The 20,942-nt window shown below is 37.5% G+C and overlaps 1 protein-coding gene across 1 annotated transcript; it reads right to left on the bottom strand.

The window, feature by feature from the left end:
• Nucleotides 1–1,308: 1,308 nt before the first annotated feature.
• On the bottom strand, nucleotides 1,309–20,897 carry PGRMC2 (progesterone receptor membrane component 2). The gene is made up of 3 exons (XM_061384201.1): nucleotides 20,267–20,897; nucleotides 4,909–5,064; nucleotides 1,309–3,502 (listed from the first exon to the last, which is right to left on the bottom strand). Exons 1-3 carry the CDS (start codon nucleotides 20,754–20,756, stop codon nucleotides 3,405–3,407), a joined length of 744 nt encoding a protein of 247 aa, XP_061240185.1. The 5' UTR covers nucleotides 20,757–20,897; the 3' UTR covers nucleotides 1,309–3,404.
• Nucleotides 20,898–20,942: the final 45 nt, after the last annotated feature.

The raw sequence follows: 20,942 nt of genomic DNA, 5'->3' as shown, positions 1-20,942 counted from the left end.
TGTCTATGGGGTCGCAGAGTCAGACACAACTGAAGCGACTTAGCAGCAGCAGTATTCCATGTATATATATATATCACATCTTTATTCATTCATCTATTAAGTCATTTAGGTTGCTTCCATGTCTTGGCTATTGTAAACAATGCTGCTGTGAGTATTGGGATACAGGTGTCTTTGCAGATTAGTTTCCTCCTTCAGCTTATTCTAATCCATAAAGGCACAGTGTAATCAAGGCTATACACTGTTAACATGCCAGCGATATCTATTTCTAGCAATGTGTTGCACTTCTCAGTTATCAAGATGTAAACAGGCTACTTGGGTGAGGAGAGTCTGATTTATCTCAAGTTTTCAACAGAATAATTTCCCCCAGTACTAGTTCAATATATTAACTTTGCTTTCTAGATCATAGGTGGGGATAAATGTGTTAGACTCTGCAGATTTCAAAGAAGGCAGGTAGAATCTCTGTCAGGAAAACGTAAGTAACCATTAAGCACCATAGTCAAAGTTTTAAAAAACTTGACCTGTAATCTGAATGGGTTCACTTTCTAATGAAGAGAAACTGGCTAGTACACACAATATAGTCTTTATTTGGGAAACATAATGCCAACTTGAAGACACTATCAAAAAAATAAAAAGTAATGAGAATAAATTTAAAAAAATCACACACTACATTTTTATGTGAAATCTCATTTTTTACTCAGAAACACTATGGATGTTTAGGGAATGAATCAAAAAAACGCATACAGGGAATCAGACCAAAATTGTCCAGAGGTTAAGTCTATTTCAAGTAGAAAACAAAGACAATTTCAGTTGAACTTTGAACATTATGTGGGGGTTTAGAGGTACCAACCTGTGCTGACAGAAACTCCTCTTAGAGCCCTCTGAAATCTACAGTTCCACGTCCACAATTCAACCAAATGTGGATCATGAAGTACTGTAATATTTATTGCATATAGTAATACTGCATAAAAGTGGACTCACACAGTTCAAACCCTTGTTGTTCAAAGGTCAATTGTATAACTTGAAAAGACTGGTGTGGTGTTCTCAACTGTGCCTGATCATACCCAAGGGACTCCTTACAGTCCAAGACTCACTTTTTCCATTCTGGGTCACTGGGTGGCAGGTTTGGACTGGGGACCAAGAATTTGTATTTTAAGCACCTCAAGTGGTTCTAATAACCAGGAAGGTTGGGGAAATAGTGATTAAGGGGCTGGGGGGAGGAACAGCAGCAACATCAGTCACCACAGCTCCCATCCCCATACTCAATGACTGCCCATCAAACTACCTGAGAATGAGAACACTCAACTGAAATTGAGGAATTGTCCATAGAACACTGTTTATTTCAAGTCCAAAACACAAAATTAATCATTTTTCTTAACAGACTGCATAATTTTTACTGCATGAATACTTAGGGTTTCTCTATTCACAAGTGTAGATTTACTTAACTTTAGGCTGAAATGATTCATTATATATATATATCTCAATATCAATTTACTCCAGAGGACACGTACTTTTAACAAATCTGTTTAGAAAATATTTTACATAAAAACACACAAAGCATTACCAACACTCTTCAGTTGTTGCAACCAGCCTTCAGCAAAGATTTGGCTGAAACTCATCATTTTCTACAAAACATTCCAAGACTGAGTACAATAGAATGTAGTATTTTACATACTTTAGCTTATTATTGCAATTAAAACTTCCTCTTTCTTTGATGGCTTCTGCATATATTATACTCATACAGCAGGAGAATTCTTTTCTCTAACTGGTGACATTAAATAAAATAGTCTTTTTGGGTATAACTTGTCTCCAATTAAGAACCTAAACAGTCATGATATGATGAAATCAAATAATAGACATATATAGGGCTTTTTAGTTAAGAGCATTTTCAAACAACAGAATTTAAAACCTATCAGTATAATATCCTTTATTGTTTTGTGTTCAGTAACTACCACCTGAAGTGCTATTACTTCTAGTATAATCAGTTGGCATCAAAATATAAAGTAAAAATATGTACATTTTAATATATCAATTCTTACCTGAATAATCTCAGATCTCTTGAGAATGTTCCACAAAGTGGAATTTCTTCCTAAAGTTACAGTGAATGTGGTACAATGTGTACAACTTGGTTAACCAGTGTCTGCCTTTCATTCCAAGATTTTTCCTTATCTTGAATCAAATACACAACCTTGACTACCATATTATAATGCACTGGTTTACAGTTTGTATATAAAGTCCAACTCAAGCTTATTTTGGTTTATTGTACATGCTTTATTAAAACGGTACGGGTATTTACAGTATCTGCAGAGTCCCTTCCAAGGCGCTCTCACACACACTCAGACACACCCACACAACATCCATACTACAGCCCCATGCACCCACACCAGTGAGATGTGAGAGTCAAGACTCTTAAAATTAGGCAGCTGTTAGGGGACAGAGTTGATTTGTTTTTCAATTTTTTTTTTTTTGAAAAGAGAAAAGCATGGGGGAATGCATTTGGCCATTATAATGCTAATGAAGTTTGTGTATATTAACATATATATGGCAGTAACACTGAATATTCCTTTTACATTCTATATACACAGAATGACATCAAGGTTTTACAGTCAACAGAATATTCCAATTTCAGTCTCAATGCTGCTTTGTAGTGACTTCAGAATTCACATAGGGGCTTTCCCTAAAAATAATTCAAGTCTATGTAAGTGAAATAAGGCACAATTAATATTGATTTGATCTAGGGGAAGGAAAGGGATAAAAACTAGTTTCAAATGATCTTGCTGTTGGGGAATTAGCTTTGACTTAAATCCACCTGAAATCCATTCTTCTAATTTCCAAAGATTTCTTAGAAACAAAGGTTTTCTTCTTTTCCCTGACAAAATCCAAAAAGAAAAGCTTGGGATTCACATTTACCATTTTAATGTTTCAGTAGCCTTTAATACTTAAAATTGATGGACACCCTCACCTCTCCTGCCCAGGTCTCCTCTCTTCCTCACTGCTAAAACAAAAACACAGCACATGAAATAGGAATTCCTTGCTGTGTTTTTTAAGAGATTTCAAAAAAATCTCTTATACACTCAAGTAGCAAATACATATCAGGTTGTCTTTGATTTTAAAAAAGGAAAGAAAAAAAGGAGAAAGTAATCTTGTGACTCTCTTGCTCTTTAAAAATATCCCTGTCTCCTTTCAGGATGAAGCCCCACCAGACATTACAAATAACTGCAACAAATGAGTCTGGCAGCATACATAATGTCTAGTATTCAAATCTTCATAGTGAGACTCATGTAGCTTGTACAATCGGTTGAATGTTTTTTGCAGCAGGTGAACCAAACCCAAAGATGCTGGACATTCTGTGAAAGGGAGTAAGAATTGCAGTTCTGAAGGCCCCTGACTTTGGTTGTTTACAAAGTTCAATCCTGTTTATTGTGATCCTTGGTATCTTCTTCATCTGTATATTCTGACGGTTCTTCCCCTGGTTTTAGGAGTCTGCCTACATAATCATATTTTTCTGAAAGATACATCAAAAGAAAATCAGTAGCAATCAAATTTGTTTCATGATTCCATTATACAGCAGGGAAGGTGTATGCTTCTTTTAGTCATAGAGAATAAGGTAAGTTTTCCCTATCGTTTACCTTGTCCAGTCTTTTTATACTCATGTAAGGCTTGAACAAAAGAAAACAGGATCAGGGAATTTATAAAGCTTTGGACTTGTGCTTTGGAGGAGAGTGTTTCATACAACCAGTTCTTAATCAAGGACACTGCCTCAGAATCACTTGGAGATATTTTAAAAATATATGTGAGTCCAGGACCCATGCCAGACTCTTGGAATAAGTCTGATGACATGTACTCTGAAACTGGTTTACCTCTAATGTGCACTGAGTCTCAGAGCAGATCTTTAAATTTAATAACCCAAAGTAACTGTAATTATTGTAATTAAATAAGGTAGCGACACAGGGCATTTCCAACAGTGAGAAGATCTTAAAAAAGTTAATGGTGACTTTCCTGGGGCTGAAGAAGTAGGGAGAAGAATATGAGATGGAAAATCACATGGAAAGTAAATCCAACCTGGACATATTCTTGGGGAGAAAATGTGACACATGTAGTAGTCCCTAAGAAAACAAACCAAACGAACAGATGAAAATTCACTTGTTACTTATTATCTTGTGTTCTTCGAGGTCCCGATATATGACTCTCGGTATATTATTTTTCTTCCTCCTATTAAACTCTCTTCTTAGATGTGACATCACTTGTTTTTATGTTACCATGTGTTTAATTTAGAACACTGTTACGCCCATTGTTATGTTCATGTAATATTTAGTCATTTCTTGGTCAGGATTCTGAACTGAGTTTAAGTGAATTAACTGACAAATCAAGAGGATGAAATAGGAGGACTGCTTGGTTCAGCAGAACCAGTACAAGTGCCAAGAAGCCAGAAGAGATATTTCAAGAGATCCGTAAGTCACATAAGTAGCAGTCCAGAGTGTTCACTGAGGCAGTGAAAACTGATGTCACAAGCACATAATGAAGGAGAATGACATTTTTCCTTTATGATTTGAAGTTAAGATCAATTAAATCATGTAAAAAATAAAGTAATATGCAGTATCAGTAATCAATTCAGTTTTAAATATAAACCTGTTTAAAAAACCTCTATCTCAATGAACAAGCCTTATAAGACTAAACATGTCACAAGTTTTGTAAATTTTACAGTTCGTAACAAGTGAATTTTAAAATATGGATTTTATTAACAATAAGCACATGTAACAATTGTTTTGACAGTTAGCTATGCTTATCATCAAATAATGAGGGCAATGCAAACAGATAGCATCCTTAGACTCTTAAGGAGTAATGGAATGGTATGTACTTTCTTTGGCCATAAAATTAGTATTTGTAAAGAACCCAGCAAAATGAAGGTACCTTTAAACTGCATTTCCCATTCTCGAACACTCTCCATTTGTACAGCATTCAAATCTGAGAGATCATCATATTCATCTTTAAGTGCATCTTTATCTAGGCAAAATGTTGCCAGTCCTCTGGAGGCATCCCTACCAGCAAATATTCCATATGGACCCGCTGGGGAAAAAAAAGAAATTATTTAGATTATCTAAAAATATTTTAGAATGTCTCAAAGGAAAATGTCAAATAAAAGAAACCTCATGACTCTTATCTGGTACTCAGCCTTGATTTCAAAACATGCAGACACTAAACAGGATAATGAGAAGAAATTTCTTAGAAATCTACCTTTTGACCAAAGTAACATTTTTCACTGAAAATTTAGATTTCAGTTACTTCAAATATTAAAAAAAAAACTTTATTTAAAGATGAAGACTGTGAGGTATTAGAGAGAAGAGGAAACTTAGAAGAGTTAGGTTTGGAAGCCAGTTTTCTTGAGGGGAAACGATGCCTTATTGATTACTGTTAATTACTTGTGGCATCTAAAAATAATCAACAGAACATTGGCTGGATATATATATATGGCTAAAAGGACACAAAATAATTAGTGTAAAGAATCAGGAACCACCTTGTCTAGGGAGGAATGGCTACCAGAAGCAAGTCATTCCCAAAGTGTGTCCTTGAGAGCAGCAACTCTCTTGCACATCTCTATACCTTCAATGCTTACCACAGTGCCTGACATAAAGTAGGAACAAAATAAACACATACTAACAGACAAAAATCCAAACAACCGAATGTTCTATATCAAGAATTTGCTTACATAAATCATAGGTCATTACTTTAATGAAATAGTACATAGCTATAAAAAGAATGAGGTAACTCTGTATGTACAGATGCACAAAGAAGTCTATGATATAGTAACTGAAAAAAGCAATTAGATTACACAGTATGATTCATTTAGTTTTATTTTTTATTCATTTTTGGCTGCACTGTATGGCATGTGGGAACTTAAGTTCCTGGACCAGAGATCCAACCTGTGCCCCCTGCAGCATAGTCTTAATCACTGGGCCATCAGAGAAGTCCACAGTATGACCTCCTTTGAACTAAAAAAAGATATACATATATGCACATTTAACCTGTATTTGTATATGCACGAAAAAAGCACCAGGAAGAATACAAACCAAGTACTTAACAGTAGCAATGTTTCTGGGGAATGGAGAGGAGAAGTTTTACTTCATTTAATTGGTTAAGCTTGGCTACTTACTTATTTTTGGCCATGCCACAGCTTGTGGGATCTTAGGTTCCCTGAACACGGATTGAACCTGGGCCCTCAGCAGTTAAGAGTCCTAGCCACTGGACTGCCAGAGGATTCCCAAGTCTGGCTATTTAAAAAACAATTTTTATAATATAAATCTTTTAAGAGTTAATTTTTTCTTCATCTTAGTTTGTAGAACAGACCATGTAGATTTCCCTGTTTAAAACGTTTTAAGAAGCAGAAAGTGAAGAGGAACTAAAAAGCCTCTTGATGAAAGTGAAAGAGCAGAGTGAAAAAGTTGGCTTAAAGCTCAACATTCAGAAAATGAAGATTATGGCATCTGGTCCCATCACTTCAAGGGAAATAGATGGGGAAACAGTGGAAACAGTGTCAGACTTTATTTTTCTGGGCTCCAAAATCACTGCAGATGGTGACTGCACCCATGAAATTAAAAGACGCTTACTCCTTGGAAGGAAAGTTATGTCCAACCTAGATAGCATATTCAAAAGCAGAGATATCACTTTGCCAACAAAGGTCCATATAGTCAAGGCTATGGTTTTTCCAGTAGTCATGTATGGATATGAGAGTTGGACTGTGAAGAAAGCTGTGTGCCGAAGAATGGATGCTTTTGAACTGTGGTGTTGGAGAAGACTCTTGAGAGTTCCTTGGACTGCAAGGAGATCCCACCAGTCCATTCTAAAGGAGATTAGCCCTGGGTGTTCTTTGGAAGGAATGATGCTAAAGCTGAAACTCCAGTACTTTAGCTACCTCATGCGAAGAGCTGACTCATTGGAAAAGACTCTGATGCTGGGAGGGATTGGGGGCAGGAGAAGGGGATGACAGAGGATGAGATGGCTGGATGGCATCACTGACCCGATGGACGTGAGTCTGAGTGAACTCCGGGAGTTGGTGATGGACAGGGAGGCCTGGCGTGCTGCAATTCATGGGGTCGCAGAGTCGGACACAACTGAGCAACTGAACTGAACCGAAGAATTATGTGCTAATAAATAAAATTTACAAAATACATGATTTTATATATAAAAATTTCTTTCCTGAGTCTGAAAAGTTATCAATACATGACAAAAGAAATGTAGAGAAAACAGTTTAAAAATCAAATTTGCTGGCTTAACTATTATGAGTCACAGAGTGGTCAGTGAAAAAGCTTACTGTCCATTTAACAGAGTAAAGTATTTTCTAATGAGAAGTACACAGTACAAAAAAAGGAAATTCCCTGATTTTTAAATGAGTAAAATAATGATTATACCCATATTCATACTTGAAAGCATTTAGGAAATTGAAGGTTATGTGTCAGAAAGCATTTATACCTTTAAGAAGAAAATTCAAAAATTTCTAAACATTTATGAACCTTAGTTTGAACTACAGTGAGCAGTGCACCATAAAGCTCACTGGGTTACTTAGGAAAACTAGTAAGTTTTAGGAATGAGTTAGGAAAATTCATTCCCTAAAAGTTTATTGCATGGAACAAAAAAAGGAGCCTTAGCAATAAATTTAAGGACCAGTATTAGGCAATAATATATTAACACAAAAATAAAGGTAATACTTCCAGTAAAGTACTTTTTTATCCTGCTTTCCCATTCTTAAGTACTTTCCATATTGCTCCTTAATATTAGGTGACTACCACAATTCTCATTTAATGGTTATGTATTTTCTCACTGAATGGATATACCTATTAATTAATATAAACCTATTAATATAAACTTAGGCTACCATTTTCTATTTCTAAATTTGTCTTCTATATAAGAAAATGGGACATTATTTACAACTGGTCAATATTGGTAACTTTCAAACACTACCCATCATCTCAACTGACATTCAAAAAGGTATTTATTTAAATGTTTAAGAAATTTAATACTACTTACAGAGTAAATAGTAAATAGTAGTAAATTTCTATTTACAGAGTAAAATCTGAAGTTCTTTAATTGGAGTTAATTGATTTGGAGAAACATTACTTTCTTTTTTAAAATTTAAGTATAGTTAATTTACAATGCTGAGTTAGTTTCAAGTGTACAGCAAAGTAATTCTTTAAAAAATGTGATTTTTAAAAAGTATATATATTTTAGATTCTTTCCCATTATAGGTTATTGCAAGATATTGAGTCTAATTCCTTGTGCTATACTAGGTCCTTGGTTACCTCTTTTTAATATTGTGCTTGTACTTAGTTGCTCAGTCATATCTGACTCTTTGTGACCCAATGGACTGTAGCTCGCCAGGCTCCTCTGTCCATGGGATTCTCCAGGGGATCTTCCCAACCCAGGGATCGAACCTGGCTCTCCTGTATTGCAGGCAGTGAGCTACCGGGAAGCTTTTATATAGTAGTGTATATACATTAAGCCCGAACTCCTAATTTATTCTCCCCTCATCCCCTTTGGTAACCATAAATTTGTTTTCTATGTCTTGTATTTATTAGTAAGTCATTTGTATCATTTTTAAAGATTTCACATATAAGTGATATCATATGATATTTCTGACTTACTTCATTTATGATAATCTCCAGGTCCAATCATATTGCTGCCAATGACATTATTTCTTCTTCTTCTTTTTTAATGAGAAATGTTAACGTTTGCTTTTTTGACCAAGCCATGTGGCTTCCAAGACCCCAACCAGGGCCTGAACCCAGCGCCAGCAGTGAAAGCACTGAGTCCTAACCACTGGACTGCCAGGGAATTCCTAACATTAACTTTTTTTTTGTTTGTTTTGTTTTTGTTTTTAAAATTTTCTTTGACCTGCTTCCTCTTTTTTTTTAAAATTTTATTTTATTTTTAAACTTTACATAATTGTATTAGTTTTGCCAAATATCAAAATGAATCCATCACAGGTATACTTTTAAAACTAAGCAAGTTAAAAAAAAGAAAACCCAACACTAAAATTAAGAGAGAACAGTCCTGAGGGAAAGAAAAGTGGTCCGCCTTAAAGCAGTTTAGTTCTTCTGTGGTATAACTCCACGTGGCAATGGCTGTTTTCAAGACATGGGGGGGGAAAAAAATATATATATATATATATATAAAAACACTAATATTTTCTTAAGAAACAATAATGACCAAAAAAATCTTAATGCTGACTGGACCAATGCTTACAAACTTAAAACAGTGATGAGTCAAACACAAAAGAAAAAATAAAACTGATTAAGGCTATAAAAAACTATAAGTAGAAAATAAGAATTTCAACTTTTTGAAGAATTTCCTTGCAATCTCACTTCCTTCTCATAGTATCGCAAAGCAGAAGGGATAATTTTGCCCTCCCTTCTTGGCAGATGAAAAGATGCAAAGTTATTCAATGACTTGCCTAAAATTACTAACAGAATCAACCACTTTTCCAACTACACCAAACACAGTACATCTTGAGAAAACACAGAGGACCCACAAACCCAAAGATGAAATGACAACCCTGAAAACTGGAGCATTTCACTAATCACAAAATTTCAGGGGAATGGCTATTTTAAAATACCTCTTAAAATGGAAGAACATTAACCAAAAAAAGCTGTAGAAATCAACAGCTTTTCTTAGCATTATGTTACATAATATTTACCTGCTTGGTCTACAACATTCAATCTACTTGAGGATACTTCATCAAGCTTAAACACATCCAAATGGTAAAAAGGAGAGATGAAAAGATGATCACTATAAAAACAGAAGTCATAAGAACCTCCATCTTTGAGTATATGGATAACATACCAGTGTATTCTTTAGTAAAATTTTCTGCCAACTTCCCTAAGAGGGAATGCTGTTTTTTGGTTTCACTAACTTAAGAGTGAACTACAGCCAACAGTTAATAATGCAAGCCTAATCCTAGACAAAATGATGTTCTGTTAATTATTGAAAAGAATGACTTCTCCACATATTTCAAATTTCCCACAGGAAGCATTTAACTTCTGAAAAGGTCTTTTTGAAAATAGTTTTATTTTTCCTGTAAGATCAAAAAGAATGTAGTATTAAGACTAAGAACTAGAGTTGGAAAAGGATGACCTGCTGAGAAAAGAGGATTTGAGGTCCAGTTAAAGTATATTCCTCTGCATCCCTAACACAATCAGAATCATATCTGAGAGTTCAGTAATACCTTCCCTTTCCACTACCCCCTTATATAACTGACCTAAATATTATGATTCTAACATTTTGGTGACTACTCTTGGCTATCCATAATACTATAACAACAGAGAGCTACCTAAGGAAAGCACATTTAAAATGCTCTTAGGTCTTTTGGTATGGTATAATTTATAAAAAAAATTAAAAGGCTAGCTTATATAAACTAATCAGATTGTTTTAACTATTAAGGTTCATTTAAACATTAACATTTCAGTAATAATAAGAGAATTATACTCTTGCCTTCTAAAACTAAAATATAATGCTGATACAAAACTAGATTTACTATTTCAAGAATATTCTTGCTACAAAAAATGAACCCAATTATTTAGCCAAGACAGATTCTTTAAAATGTATTTATAAAACAAATATTCTAGGACATTATTTTACAGATAAATCTTACTTCTATGATACTGTTAAATATACCAAAATGACATTATACTAGTTAGAATCCAGATTTCATTAATAGTTTTAAGAGGTAACACAACTTATGATACAGATTTTTATAAAGTTCAAAAATCAATAAATCTACCAATTATTGCATCCTGAAACTGCTATCATACAATCAAATATAATGGAGTGACATATTTTTGAAAAGGGAACAACATATGGTTATTGTAAAACACTAATTTAATGAGTAAAAAACTCCAGGAGAAAGTAAACATCTAAAATACGTAAGAGATAATTTTCTACTAGGGTGATTATGTATCTATTAATACATTAGTATTTATGAAGGGAAGAAAATTCCAGAAGGAATATTTTAGTTATTTTCATGGTATAAAAACCATAGCACGCAGAGACAAACTTTAATTCATTAAAAGTTAAACAGCCTAGTTTTCTGACGTGTTTTGACAATAGTCTTCTGCGATTATTAAAGCAAGTTAAAATAAAAAAATCTAATAATACTTGGTATAGGGCTTCCCAGGTGGCTCAGTGGTAAAGTATACACCTGCCAATGTAGAAAATTCAGGAGATGGAGGTTCGATCCCTGGGTCAGGAAGATCCTTGGAGAAGGGAATGGCAACCCACTCCAGTATTCTTGCCTGGAAAATCCCACGGACAGAAAAGCTGGAAGGCTACATTCCATGGGGTTACAAAGAGTCAGACACAACTGAGCACATATGCACACTGAGTAATTTATTCCAAATATGGTTATAATGGACCTGGGAACAAATCAAACCATATATAAAAGTGATTAAATGAAATCCAACTAATAGTCTTTTTTATATTTGGTTCTAGGAACTCCCAGGACTTTTAGAGGGAAGGCAGCATGGTAAAACTGGAAGAATACCTCTTCCAAGCCAAGATACTTGGGTTCGAGGCCACACCCTACATTTGAGGCAAATTTTACATGCCTAAAATTGTGGAGGTCAAACTAGATAATCTCTTAACTGCAAGTATCAGGGAAGAAAAACTATAAATGGTGTTGCAATAACTGAATAGCCCTCTGTTAAAAAACAAAAACAAAAGTTGATGCTTACTTCACATCTTAAATAAATTCTGAATGTAACTAACCAAAATTCACTGAGAAAAAGAGAAATATAAATTAAAATAATACTGCAATACTATTTTAACTTCTCAGATTGACAAAGACCAAAAAATTTTATATGACATTTTTGGCAAGAGAGTGAGAAATAGGCATTTTCATGTGAGTGTAAATTGGTCCAACATCTCTGGAGGGCAATTTAGAAAGAAGTATCCAAATTAAAAATGTCCATAACCTAAGACTCAGTAGTCTTACTTCTAGTAATTTATTTAATAATTATGATTTTAGTAACATTTTGAAATGATATGTACATGACACCATGCTTCCCAGGTGGCTCAGCAGGTAAAGAATCTGCCTGCAATGCAGAAGGCGCTAGCAGACATGGGTTTGTTCCCTGGGTAAGGAAGTTCCCCTGCAGGAGGAAATGGCAACCCACTCTAGTATTCTTGCCTGGAGAATCCCATGGACAGAGGGGCCTGGTAGGCTACTGTCTATAGGATCACAAAGAGTTGGACATGACTAAAGTGAGAGCATGCACGCATGTATAACATGCAAGAGACTAGAAACAAATATTTATTAAAAGTGGACTATTAAATGATATATTCATAACAGAATTACACACACATTCCAAAAATCAAAAGTTCTTTCCAAACTGATACGGAAGGCTCTCAATATATTAAAATATTGTTAAAGGTTTGCATTGTTAAAGTAAAAACTAAGTTCATGGCATCCAGTCCCATCACTCCATGGCAAATAGATGGGGAAACAATGGAAATAGTGACAGACTGTGTTTTTGGGCTCCAAAATCACTGCAGGTGGCCACTGCAGCCATGAAATTAATAGATGTTTGCTCCTTGGAAGAAAAGTTATGACCAACCTAGACAGCATATTAAAAAGCAGAGACATTACTTTGTCAATAAAGGTCCGTCTGGTCAAGGTTATTGTTTTTCCAGTAGTCATGTATGGATGTGAGAGTTGGACTATAAAAAAAGCTGAGCGCCGAAGAATTGATGCTTTTGAACTGTGGTGTTGGAGAAGACTCTTACAAGTCCCTTGGACTGCAAGGAGATCTGACCAGTTAGGACTGATGTTGAAGCTGAAACTCCAATACTTTGGCTACCTGATTCGAAGAGCTAACTCATTTGAAAAGACCCTGATGCTGGGAAAGACTGAAGGCAGGAGAAGGGGACAACAGAGATGAGATGGTTGGATGGCATCACTGACTCAATGGACATGAATTTGAGTAAATTCCGCGAGTTGGTGATGGACAGAGAGGCTTCTGCTGCAGTCCATGGGGTCGCAGAGTTGGGACACGACTGAACTGGAACTGGATCTGTACTATAATTCCTGAGTGAGGGCAGATAGAAACTGTTTTTTTTTTTTTTTTAGTGACAAAACTATAGGACATACCTCACTAAAATGAAAACTGAACTCTGAACAAAAGTATGAGATATAAGAAATGACAGTGAATAAAGAAAATGGTAACTCTATTGCTAAATTTAAATGAAAATTGGCTATTTAAAAAAAGTTTATTATTCAGTTTAAGGGTAGTGTTTAAAAAATTACCTACAGTAAAACTCTAATAGAAATAACATAAAATGGAGTGGGGAGGGACTAGAGTTAAAGCTTTCTAACCAAGGCCACAACGTATGGCTGTGTGCAACTCCAGGGGGCACCATTCACATTTGTCTACATGATTGTTTTATATATTTAATATGAAGAAATACCGTCAAATGGCAGTAAAGTGTTTTAAAGTGACAGTTCTAATTTGTACAAAAATGTGTGGTTAACATTCATATATTGTTCAGAGTGAAAGTGCCTATAGAAAAAAATTTAAGGAAAAGACTCTTGTCACCAAAAGAATACAAATAGAATGCATCCAAATTAGCAGGGAGATATGAAACAAAAACAGACTCCCAAATATAGAGAACAGACTTCTAGATTCCAAGGGATGGGTGGAGTGGGGGTGGCAGAGATTGGGAGTTTGGGATGAGCAGATACAAACTAGTATATAGAGAATGGATAAACAAAAGGTACTACTATATAGCACTGGGAACTATATTTGATACCCTGTGAGAAACCACAAAGGAAAAGAATATGAAAAATAATGTATGTATGTATGTAACTGAAACACTTTGCTGTACAGTAGAAATTAATACAACTGTAAATCAACTATACTAAAATGAAATAACAAAAATCTGTAGGGGAGAAAAAGTGGAATAAAAAAATGCACCTAAGAAACAATCGGAGAAGGCAATGGCACCCCACTCCAGTACTCTTGCCTGGAAAATCCCATGGATGGAGGAGCCTGGTAGGCTGCAGTCCATGGGGTCGCTAAGAGTCGGACATGACTGAGCGACTTCACTTTTCACTTTCATGCATCGGAGAAGGAAATGGCAACCCACTCCAGTGCTCTTGCCTGGAGAATCCCAGGGACAGGGAGCCTGGTGGGCTGCCGTCTATGGGGTCACACAGAGTTGGACACGACTGAAGTGACTTAGCAGCAGCAGCAGCAAGAAACAATGGTGGGAAAGAAGGCAAAGAAAAGTTGACAGATAAATTACTAAATAAGATAGTAGAAATAAATCTAAATATGCGAGTAGTGACAAAAAATATAAACTGAGAAATATGCAGATGATACCACCCTTATGGCAGAAAGTGAAGAGGAACTAAAAAGCCTCTTGATGAAGGTCAAAGAGGAGAGTGAAAAAGTTGGCTTAAAACTCAACATTCAGAAAACGAAGATCATGGCATCCGGTCCCATCACTTCATGGGAAATAGATGGGGAAACAGTGGAAACAGTGTCAGACTTTATTTTTTGGGCTCCAAAATCACTGCAGATGGAGACTGCAGCCATGAAATTAAAAGACGCTTACTCCTTGGAAGGAAAGTTATGACCAACCTAGACAGCATATTGAAAAGCAGAGACATGATTTTGCCAACAAAGGTCCGTCTAGTCAAGGCTACTGTTTTTCCAGTGGTCATGTATGGATGTGAGAGTTGGACTGTGAAGAAAGCTGAGTGCCAAAGAATTGATGCTTTTGAACTGTGGTATTGGAAAGACTCGAGAGTCCCTTGGACTGCAAGGAGATCCAACCAGTCCATTCTGAAGGAGATCAGCCCTGGGATTTCTTTGGAAGGAATGATGCTAACGCTGAAACTCCAGTACTTTGGCCACCTCATGCGAAGAGTTGACTCACTGGAAAAAGACTCTGATGCTGGGAGGGATTGGGGGCAGGAGGAGAAGGGGACGACAGAGGACGAGATGGCTGGATGGCATCACCGACTCAATGGACGTGAGTCTGAGTGAACTCCGGGAGTTGGTGATGGACAGGGAGGCCTGGCATGCTGCGATTCATGGGGTTGCAAAGAATTGGATACGACTGAGCGACTGAACTGAACTGAAGTTGTTAAAAGACAGTATTGGCATTAAATTTTAAAAATCCACCTATGTTGTTTATAAAGAAAAAATAAAAGATTGCTTAAAAGGATGGAAAAAGAACTGCTGAGGTAATACTTATCAAATGAAGCCTGAAGTCAAATCTGAAAATCAGTAAGGTGATAAGGATGTTCCTTCCTCTGATTAACATGGTATCAGTTCTAGATCTAGTGCTTCAGTTCAGTTTCAAAACAATGATACTCCCAATCTTTGTAAGGCTGGTTCCTTCAGGTTTTTGTTTAAGTATCAGTCCCCACTTTCTTGACAAACCAACATAAATAAGTACTTCTCTTTACCATCTAATGCTAATAAATAAAGTCCTTTATTATAATCATGTATTGAATGATTGTTTATTATCTGTCTTTCTTAACAGAACATAAACTCCATGAGGGCTGGGAAGTACAAGTTTTGAGGACTCAGAATTACTCAAAACATTTACCTAGGCAAGTGTGATGAAATCCAGGTAAGTCCCTCTCAGAACTGATCTTGAGACAAAATGCTGCCTCTTGTACAGCAGTTATTTAGTGATGTATCTCACAAGTATGTGGGGGATGAGTGACCTATGCCACATGGTTTAAAGAACTATGAAAAGAACTTAAAACGGGCTACCTCCAGATGTTAATCTACTCCTTTCCTTCAACCTGAATAACATCTTCTGGTCTCATACATGCTTTAAGCTATCCTTTTATACTCTGTTAGTATTTAATACAATTCCCTCTTTGATTAAAAACAATGGAATGATGTTGAACTCAGAGGGGCCAACCAACTAGGTACTGTAGAAATTACTAGTAAAGGGAATTCCCTGCCAAGCTGGTGGTTATGACTTTGAACTTCCAATACAGGGGGTGGGTCTGATCCCTGGTTGGGGAACTAAGATCCTATGAACCACATGGCACAGCCAAAAAAAAAAAAGAAAGAAAAGAAATTAGTATAAATTTGAGCAGAGTATCAAAATTCATCAGAAAACTTAGCTGGTCCTTTTATCTAATTGGTAGGTAATGAATGTGCATAGTAGGCATTAGACCTAACACAGACCCAGTTGGCTTCAAAACAAGACTAGGATGAAAGTTGGGTAGTGTCAATAGGACATTCATGAAAGAATATGTTTGTCTATATGTTGCAACTCTTGCTTCAGCTGCAATTTTGCAAACTACAAATAAAATTAACATGTGAATATGAAGTTAAAAAAGGAGGAAGAACACATAAAAGGTGTATGAACTCCTTTTCCCCATCTCCTAAATATTAGGCATCTCATGGGGTTACTTCTTACAAGCTTCTTTTTATTTCCAGTGGAATTTAAATGGTATGTTGGAGAAATTACAGTTTTGTTATATATCAAAGAATACTCTACATGGAATAAGGGGGAAGCTACGTATCTTAATAACAGAAATGTGAATAAACTATTATAAACTCTAACGGTATAATTTCTTGCCATTCTAAAGAATAAAAAAACACAATGTTTTGCTAGAATCCCACTGCAGAAATATTATACCAAATTATTAATAATTATTAATATTTAAAATGATAGATCAGTCTTCCTCATCTATTATGATGCTGCTACTGCTGCTAAGTCGCTTCAGTCCTGTCCAACTCCGTGCAACCCCATTGATGGAAGCCCACCAGGCTCCCCCGTCCCTGGGATTCTCCAGGCAAGAACACTGGAGTGGGTTGCCATTTCCTTCTCCAATGCGAGAAAGTGAAAAGTGAAAGGGAAGTCGCTCAGTCGTGTTTGGACTCTTTGCGACCCCATGGACTACAGCCTACCAGGCTCCTCCATCCATGGGATTTTCCAGGCAAGAGTACTGGAGTGGGGTGCCATTGCCTTCTCTGATTATGATGCTGGAAACATGAAATTATGCTGTGATACAGTAGGAAGGAAGCATAGCCTGTGAAGCCAGTTAGACTGTGTTTGATTTCTAGCTTGGCCATTTACTAGATACGTGATTTTGGGCAAAACCTCTGAGTTTCAAGTTTCCACATTTGTAAAATGGGAACATTACCTATCTCCTAGAGCTGTCTGGAAATTAAACGATAATAACCCCCAAATGGGAGTTTCCTCCTCCTTCTACCCTAACCTCTAGAATCAATGCTATTGAATAGAACTCGATGGGAAGATGGAAATGCTCTATAAAGTGCACTGTTTGGGCACTTGAAATATGGCTAATATGGAGAAACTCTATTCATGTGGCTTGTGGCTACCATACTGAACAGCACAACATAAAGCCATGAAAGTGTGTTTTTCTGAGGCTTTAAATCCTTATGGGAACCAGGAGAGGGTATAAAAATAACAACAGATTCTCTATATAAGTTTATCTCAGAATGCAGTTTATCTGAAATAGAGTAGACAGGCTTTGTGGTCAAATATATCCGGATTTGAATACCATGTCTGTGTGATCCAAGCCAATCTACCCCAAATTCCTAAACCTCGAGCTGTCTGTCATAAGGATAGGAATGTTCACTAACCTCACTGAAGCATTGTGGAGATGACAAATTAATAGATTTGATGTAGTAGCTGCTTAACAAATCTGTTTCCTTTCTCCTCCCATATTCTTTCTTATATGATCACTTTCCTCACACACTGGCCAAGTGCCCGAACTGTTACTAAACTTAATATTGACAAATGTAGTTAATGCCAATTGTTTCCCAATGTCTGTTTACTCCACTAAACTGCCAACATTTAAGTTTTTAAGAACTCAAACTTTATAAATTATGACTAAAAATAAAAATAACTTCAACACAGAAAAAGCCTCACAAATAATCTTTTAACTCTAAAACCATTATTGAGAACTGGGAGTGGATATTGGTTAGACTCCCTAAACTCGTTCTTTCAAGCTACGAAGTCTCATATAAGGATTTTTACTTCTGAATTACTCTGCTACAAAATTCCTTAATTGATTTGAGGATGCAAAAAATTAAAATAAAAACTGAATTTGTTTTATAGCTCGAAATTTTGCTTCAAGACTTCTGGGAAATGTTAGATATCCTCTTAATGTGAAATACATTCCAAATCCATAAACTGATCTGGCTAACTTTAAGGTTTCTTTCAATAAAAAAATATTCCAAATATCTGTTTAGGTTGTTCAAAACTACTTAGAATCAAATAATGGGGTATCGCTCTGCCTATTCATCAGGAAGGACCTGGAAATCAGTGAAAGCTAACCTAAAACTGAGTCCTCTGTTGTCATCTGAGGAGAACCCCCTCACTGGCTTAAGCCACACAAAGGCTATCTGTATTATAACTATAACTCTCATCTTAATTTAAAAATTTCTGTTGCAGAACATTTGCCACTGGGTGCTGCCAAATTGTGTCCATGGCTGTCTCTCTTAGCTATTTTCAGATAGTGGCAAGGCATTAATGTGTGAGGACTGATAGGCTTCTTTGCAGTAACACTTGGTTGCTTCACTGTCCGTTTAGATAGGGGCTACAAAAGCAGAGTTTTTAGTTTGGGTTAAGTTCTGTATTAAAAACCTAAACCTGTACACAATTTCTAATCACTGAATACATAATAACTGTGTAAATTCTTGATTTAAAAAGAAATTAACTAATTTGGTCTGTTCCTTTAAATATTGTCCTTTGGCCCCACTGTCTTACCCACATTCGCTTAAGTAAACAAAAATGTATTAACTGTTTCAGCTGATATGAGTGGGTAGACATCTGGTTTTCATTTTTATACTAGAAGCAAGTACTTTATAAGCTATCTGTGACTTGGCTGGATTGAATGTAAATATATACACAAAATACAAGCAACTAAGAAACAGTTCAACACGTTTGTTGTTACCGGGTGTACAATCTCCCATTTCTCTTCTCTAATCCAATTAACAAACAACAAACCAAAACACTTCTAAAATATCTTCCATCCACTAAGCACATAAATCGTAAGTGTACAGTTGCAGGTGTCAATAAACATCATGGACTAACAGATTAGAGGAAACCAACTTTTTAGATTTGCCAACCCCTTAAGACTTGGATGTCCTCTTTCAAGTAACAGGTCACTATAGGTCTCTAATTTTATTTACTTTTATTGTAGTAACTCCTTAAAAGCTCAGAATAACTACACAACCAGCATGTACAATGTTGCTCAATTTTATGGCATGCCAACAGGTTTCATGAGTCTGAACTGAAATGTCTGCTATAACTACACTGTTAAAGAAGGGTTTCTAAACCAACCACCTTACATACACAGTTCTCTGAAAGTAAAGCTTTAGAAACATTTAACTTGCAGAACTGGTGCATGGTGATATGAATTTATAGTTGTTTATAAATTTCTTTCTCCTCAGTGAAAACAAAGTAAGTGATAACGTGTATTTGAATACTTGCCTTCCTGCCACAAAAAAAAAAAAAGAAAAAGAAACTGGACAAGCACGCCTGCTGGGTATATGAGTTCCACCTCCCAAACTCGGGGCGAATAACCTCGCCATTATTTATTAGGATCTGCATTCTGATCAGCCTCATCTCACATATACTGTTAATCTTGGAAAGCATCTTTGTATCAAAACCGGTTTTAAAAAAAAAACAGTCAAGGTGCTGCATATGGGACCGGGTTTAATAGATTCTAGAAGGCTGGGACTTGGAACTACGTGTACTTAAACGTGGCCTTATGGGGAGTAGTGGATAAGCGCTCTGTGGCGCGCACACCACACACACACACACACACACACACACACACAAGTAAAGAAAGTTGTGAATTACAGGGTCTAAAACTTTAGGTCCCTACTTCAGAAATCTTCCTTCTTTCCTGCCCCTGACGACTCCAGAAATCAGAAAGCTCAGTAAAGGCTGAGGGCCAGCGTGACTGGCGACAACTAAAAGGATTTCGAAAAATTCAGCCCAAGAAAAGGCTGAGAGGAGAAATGGGATAGGAAAAAGATGAAAACTCAGTGTCGCTTGGGCGACACTGGGATCCGAATCTGAGGGGTAAACATCGGTGGGGCCCGCGGCTGGGGCGTGTGGGGGGCGGGCCGTCTCAGGTGCGGCGGATACGGCTCGGGGGTCCAGATGTCGAGAAGGCTGGCAACTAACCCTGTGCCCAGGGGCCTCCCCATCAGAAGGGGGTCGAGCTTGAGCTGCAGGGGGTCCTCACCCTCCCCTTCCAACTCCTCCTCACCCGGGCCGTAGAACTTGCTGCCTTTGGTCACGTCGAAGACTTTCCCATTGACCGCAAGCAGGATGCGCGGGTTGCGAGACCCGTCGTACTGGCGCAGCTGCTCCAAGCTGAAGTCCCGCTTCTTCATACGAGGCAAAGAGGCAGCGGGGCTCTCTTCGCCCGCTCCGGCCCCGGCGCCCAGACCCCGCCGCCCCCAGCGCACCCACAGCCGGTAGGCCCCCAGCAACACCAGCGCCACCAGCGCCACGTTCAGCAGCATCTCCCCGCCCCCCGTCAGAAGCGCCAACGCCGTTGCCAAGCAGCTGCCCCCTTCTGCTGCCGCTCCCGCGCCGCCCGGGCTCTCGCTACTACCGTCGCTGCTGCTCTCGCTGCCACTCCCCAGGGTGCCTAAATTCACGTCCCCATCACCCGCCGCCATCACTGCCCGCCAGCGCCTTCCTCCTCCTCCCCGCCCCCTGCCCTCCCCAACCCCACGGCCGGCCCCGCCCATATGGGGCTTCCTAGCCAATAACGTGGGGGTAGGGGGCGGAGTCAGGCCGGCTCCCGATTGGGTGTTTACGCGGTAACGTAGTCTTGGATCTCTCCCTCTCCCTTCATTTTGCTGGCCGCGCTCGCGTGCGACGCCCCGCCCACCTCGCCCCACACTTCCCTGCTCTCGCCTGTCTCGTCCTCTAGT

This window comes from Bos javanicus, chromosome 17, assembly GCF_032452875.1.
Source record: "Bos javanicus breed banteng chromosome 17, ARS-OSU_banteng_1.0, whole genome shotgun sequence".
NCBI lineage: Eukaryota > Metazoa > Chordata > Mammalia > Artiodactyla > Bovidae > Bos > Bos javanicus.
This window is presented reverse-complemented; position numbering and strand designations above follow the sequence as displayed.

Excerpts from the sequence above, each read along its gene's own strand:
- PGRMC2 (XM_061384201.1), bottom strand. The coding sequence starts at position 20,756 with ATGGGCGGGGCCGGCCGTGGGGTTGGGGAGGGCAGGGGGCGGGGAGGA. Across the intron at positions 5,065-20,266 it reads CAGCAAGTTCTACGGCCCGG|CGGGTCCATATGGAATATTT; the intron begins GTGAGGAGGAGT and ends TTTTTTCCCCAG. Across the intron at positions 3,503-4,908 it reads ATGGGAAATGCAGTTTAAAG|AAAAATATGATTATGTAGGC; the intron begins GTACCTTCATTT and ends TGTATCTTTCAG.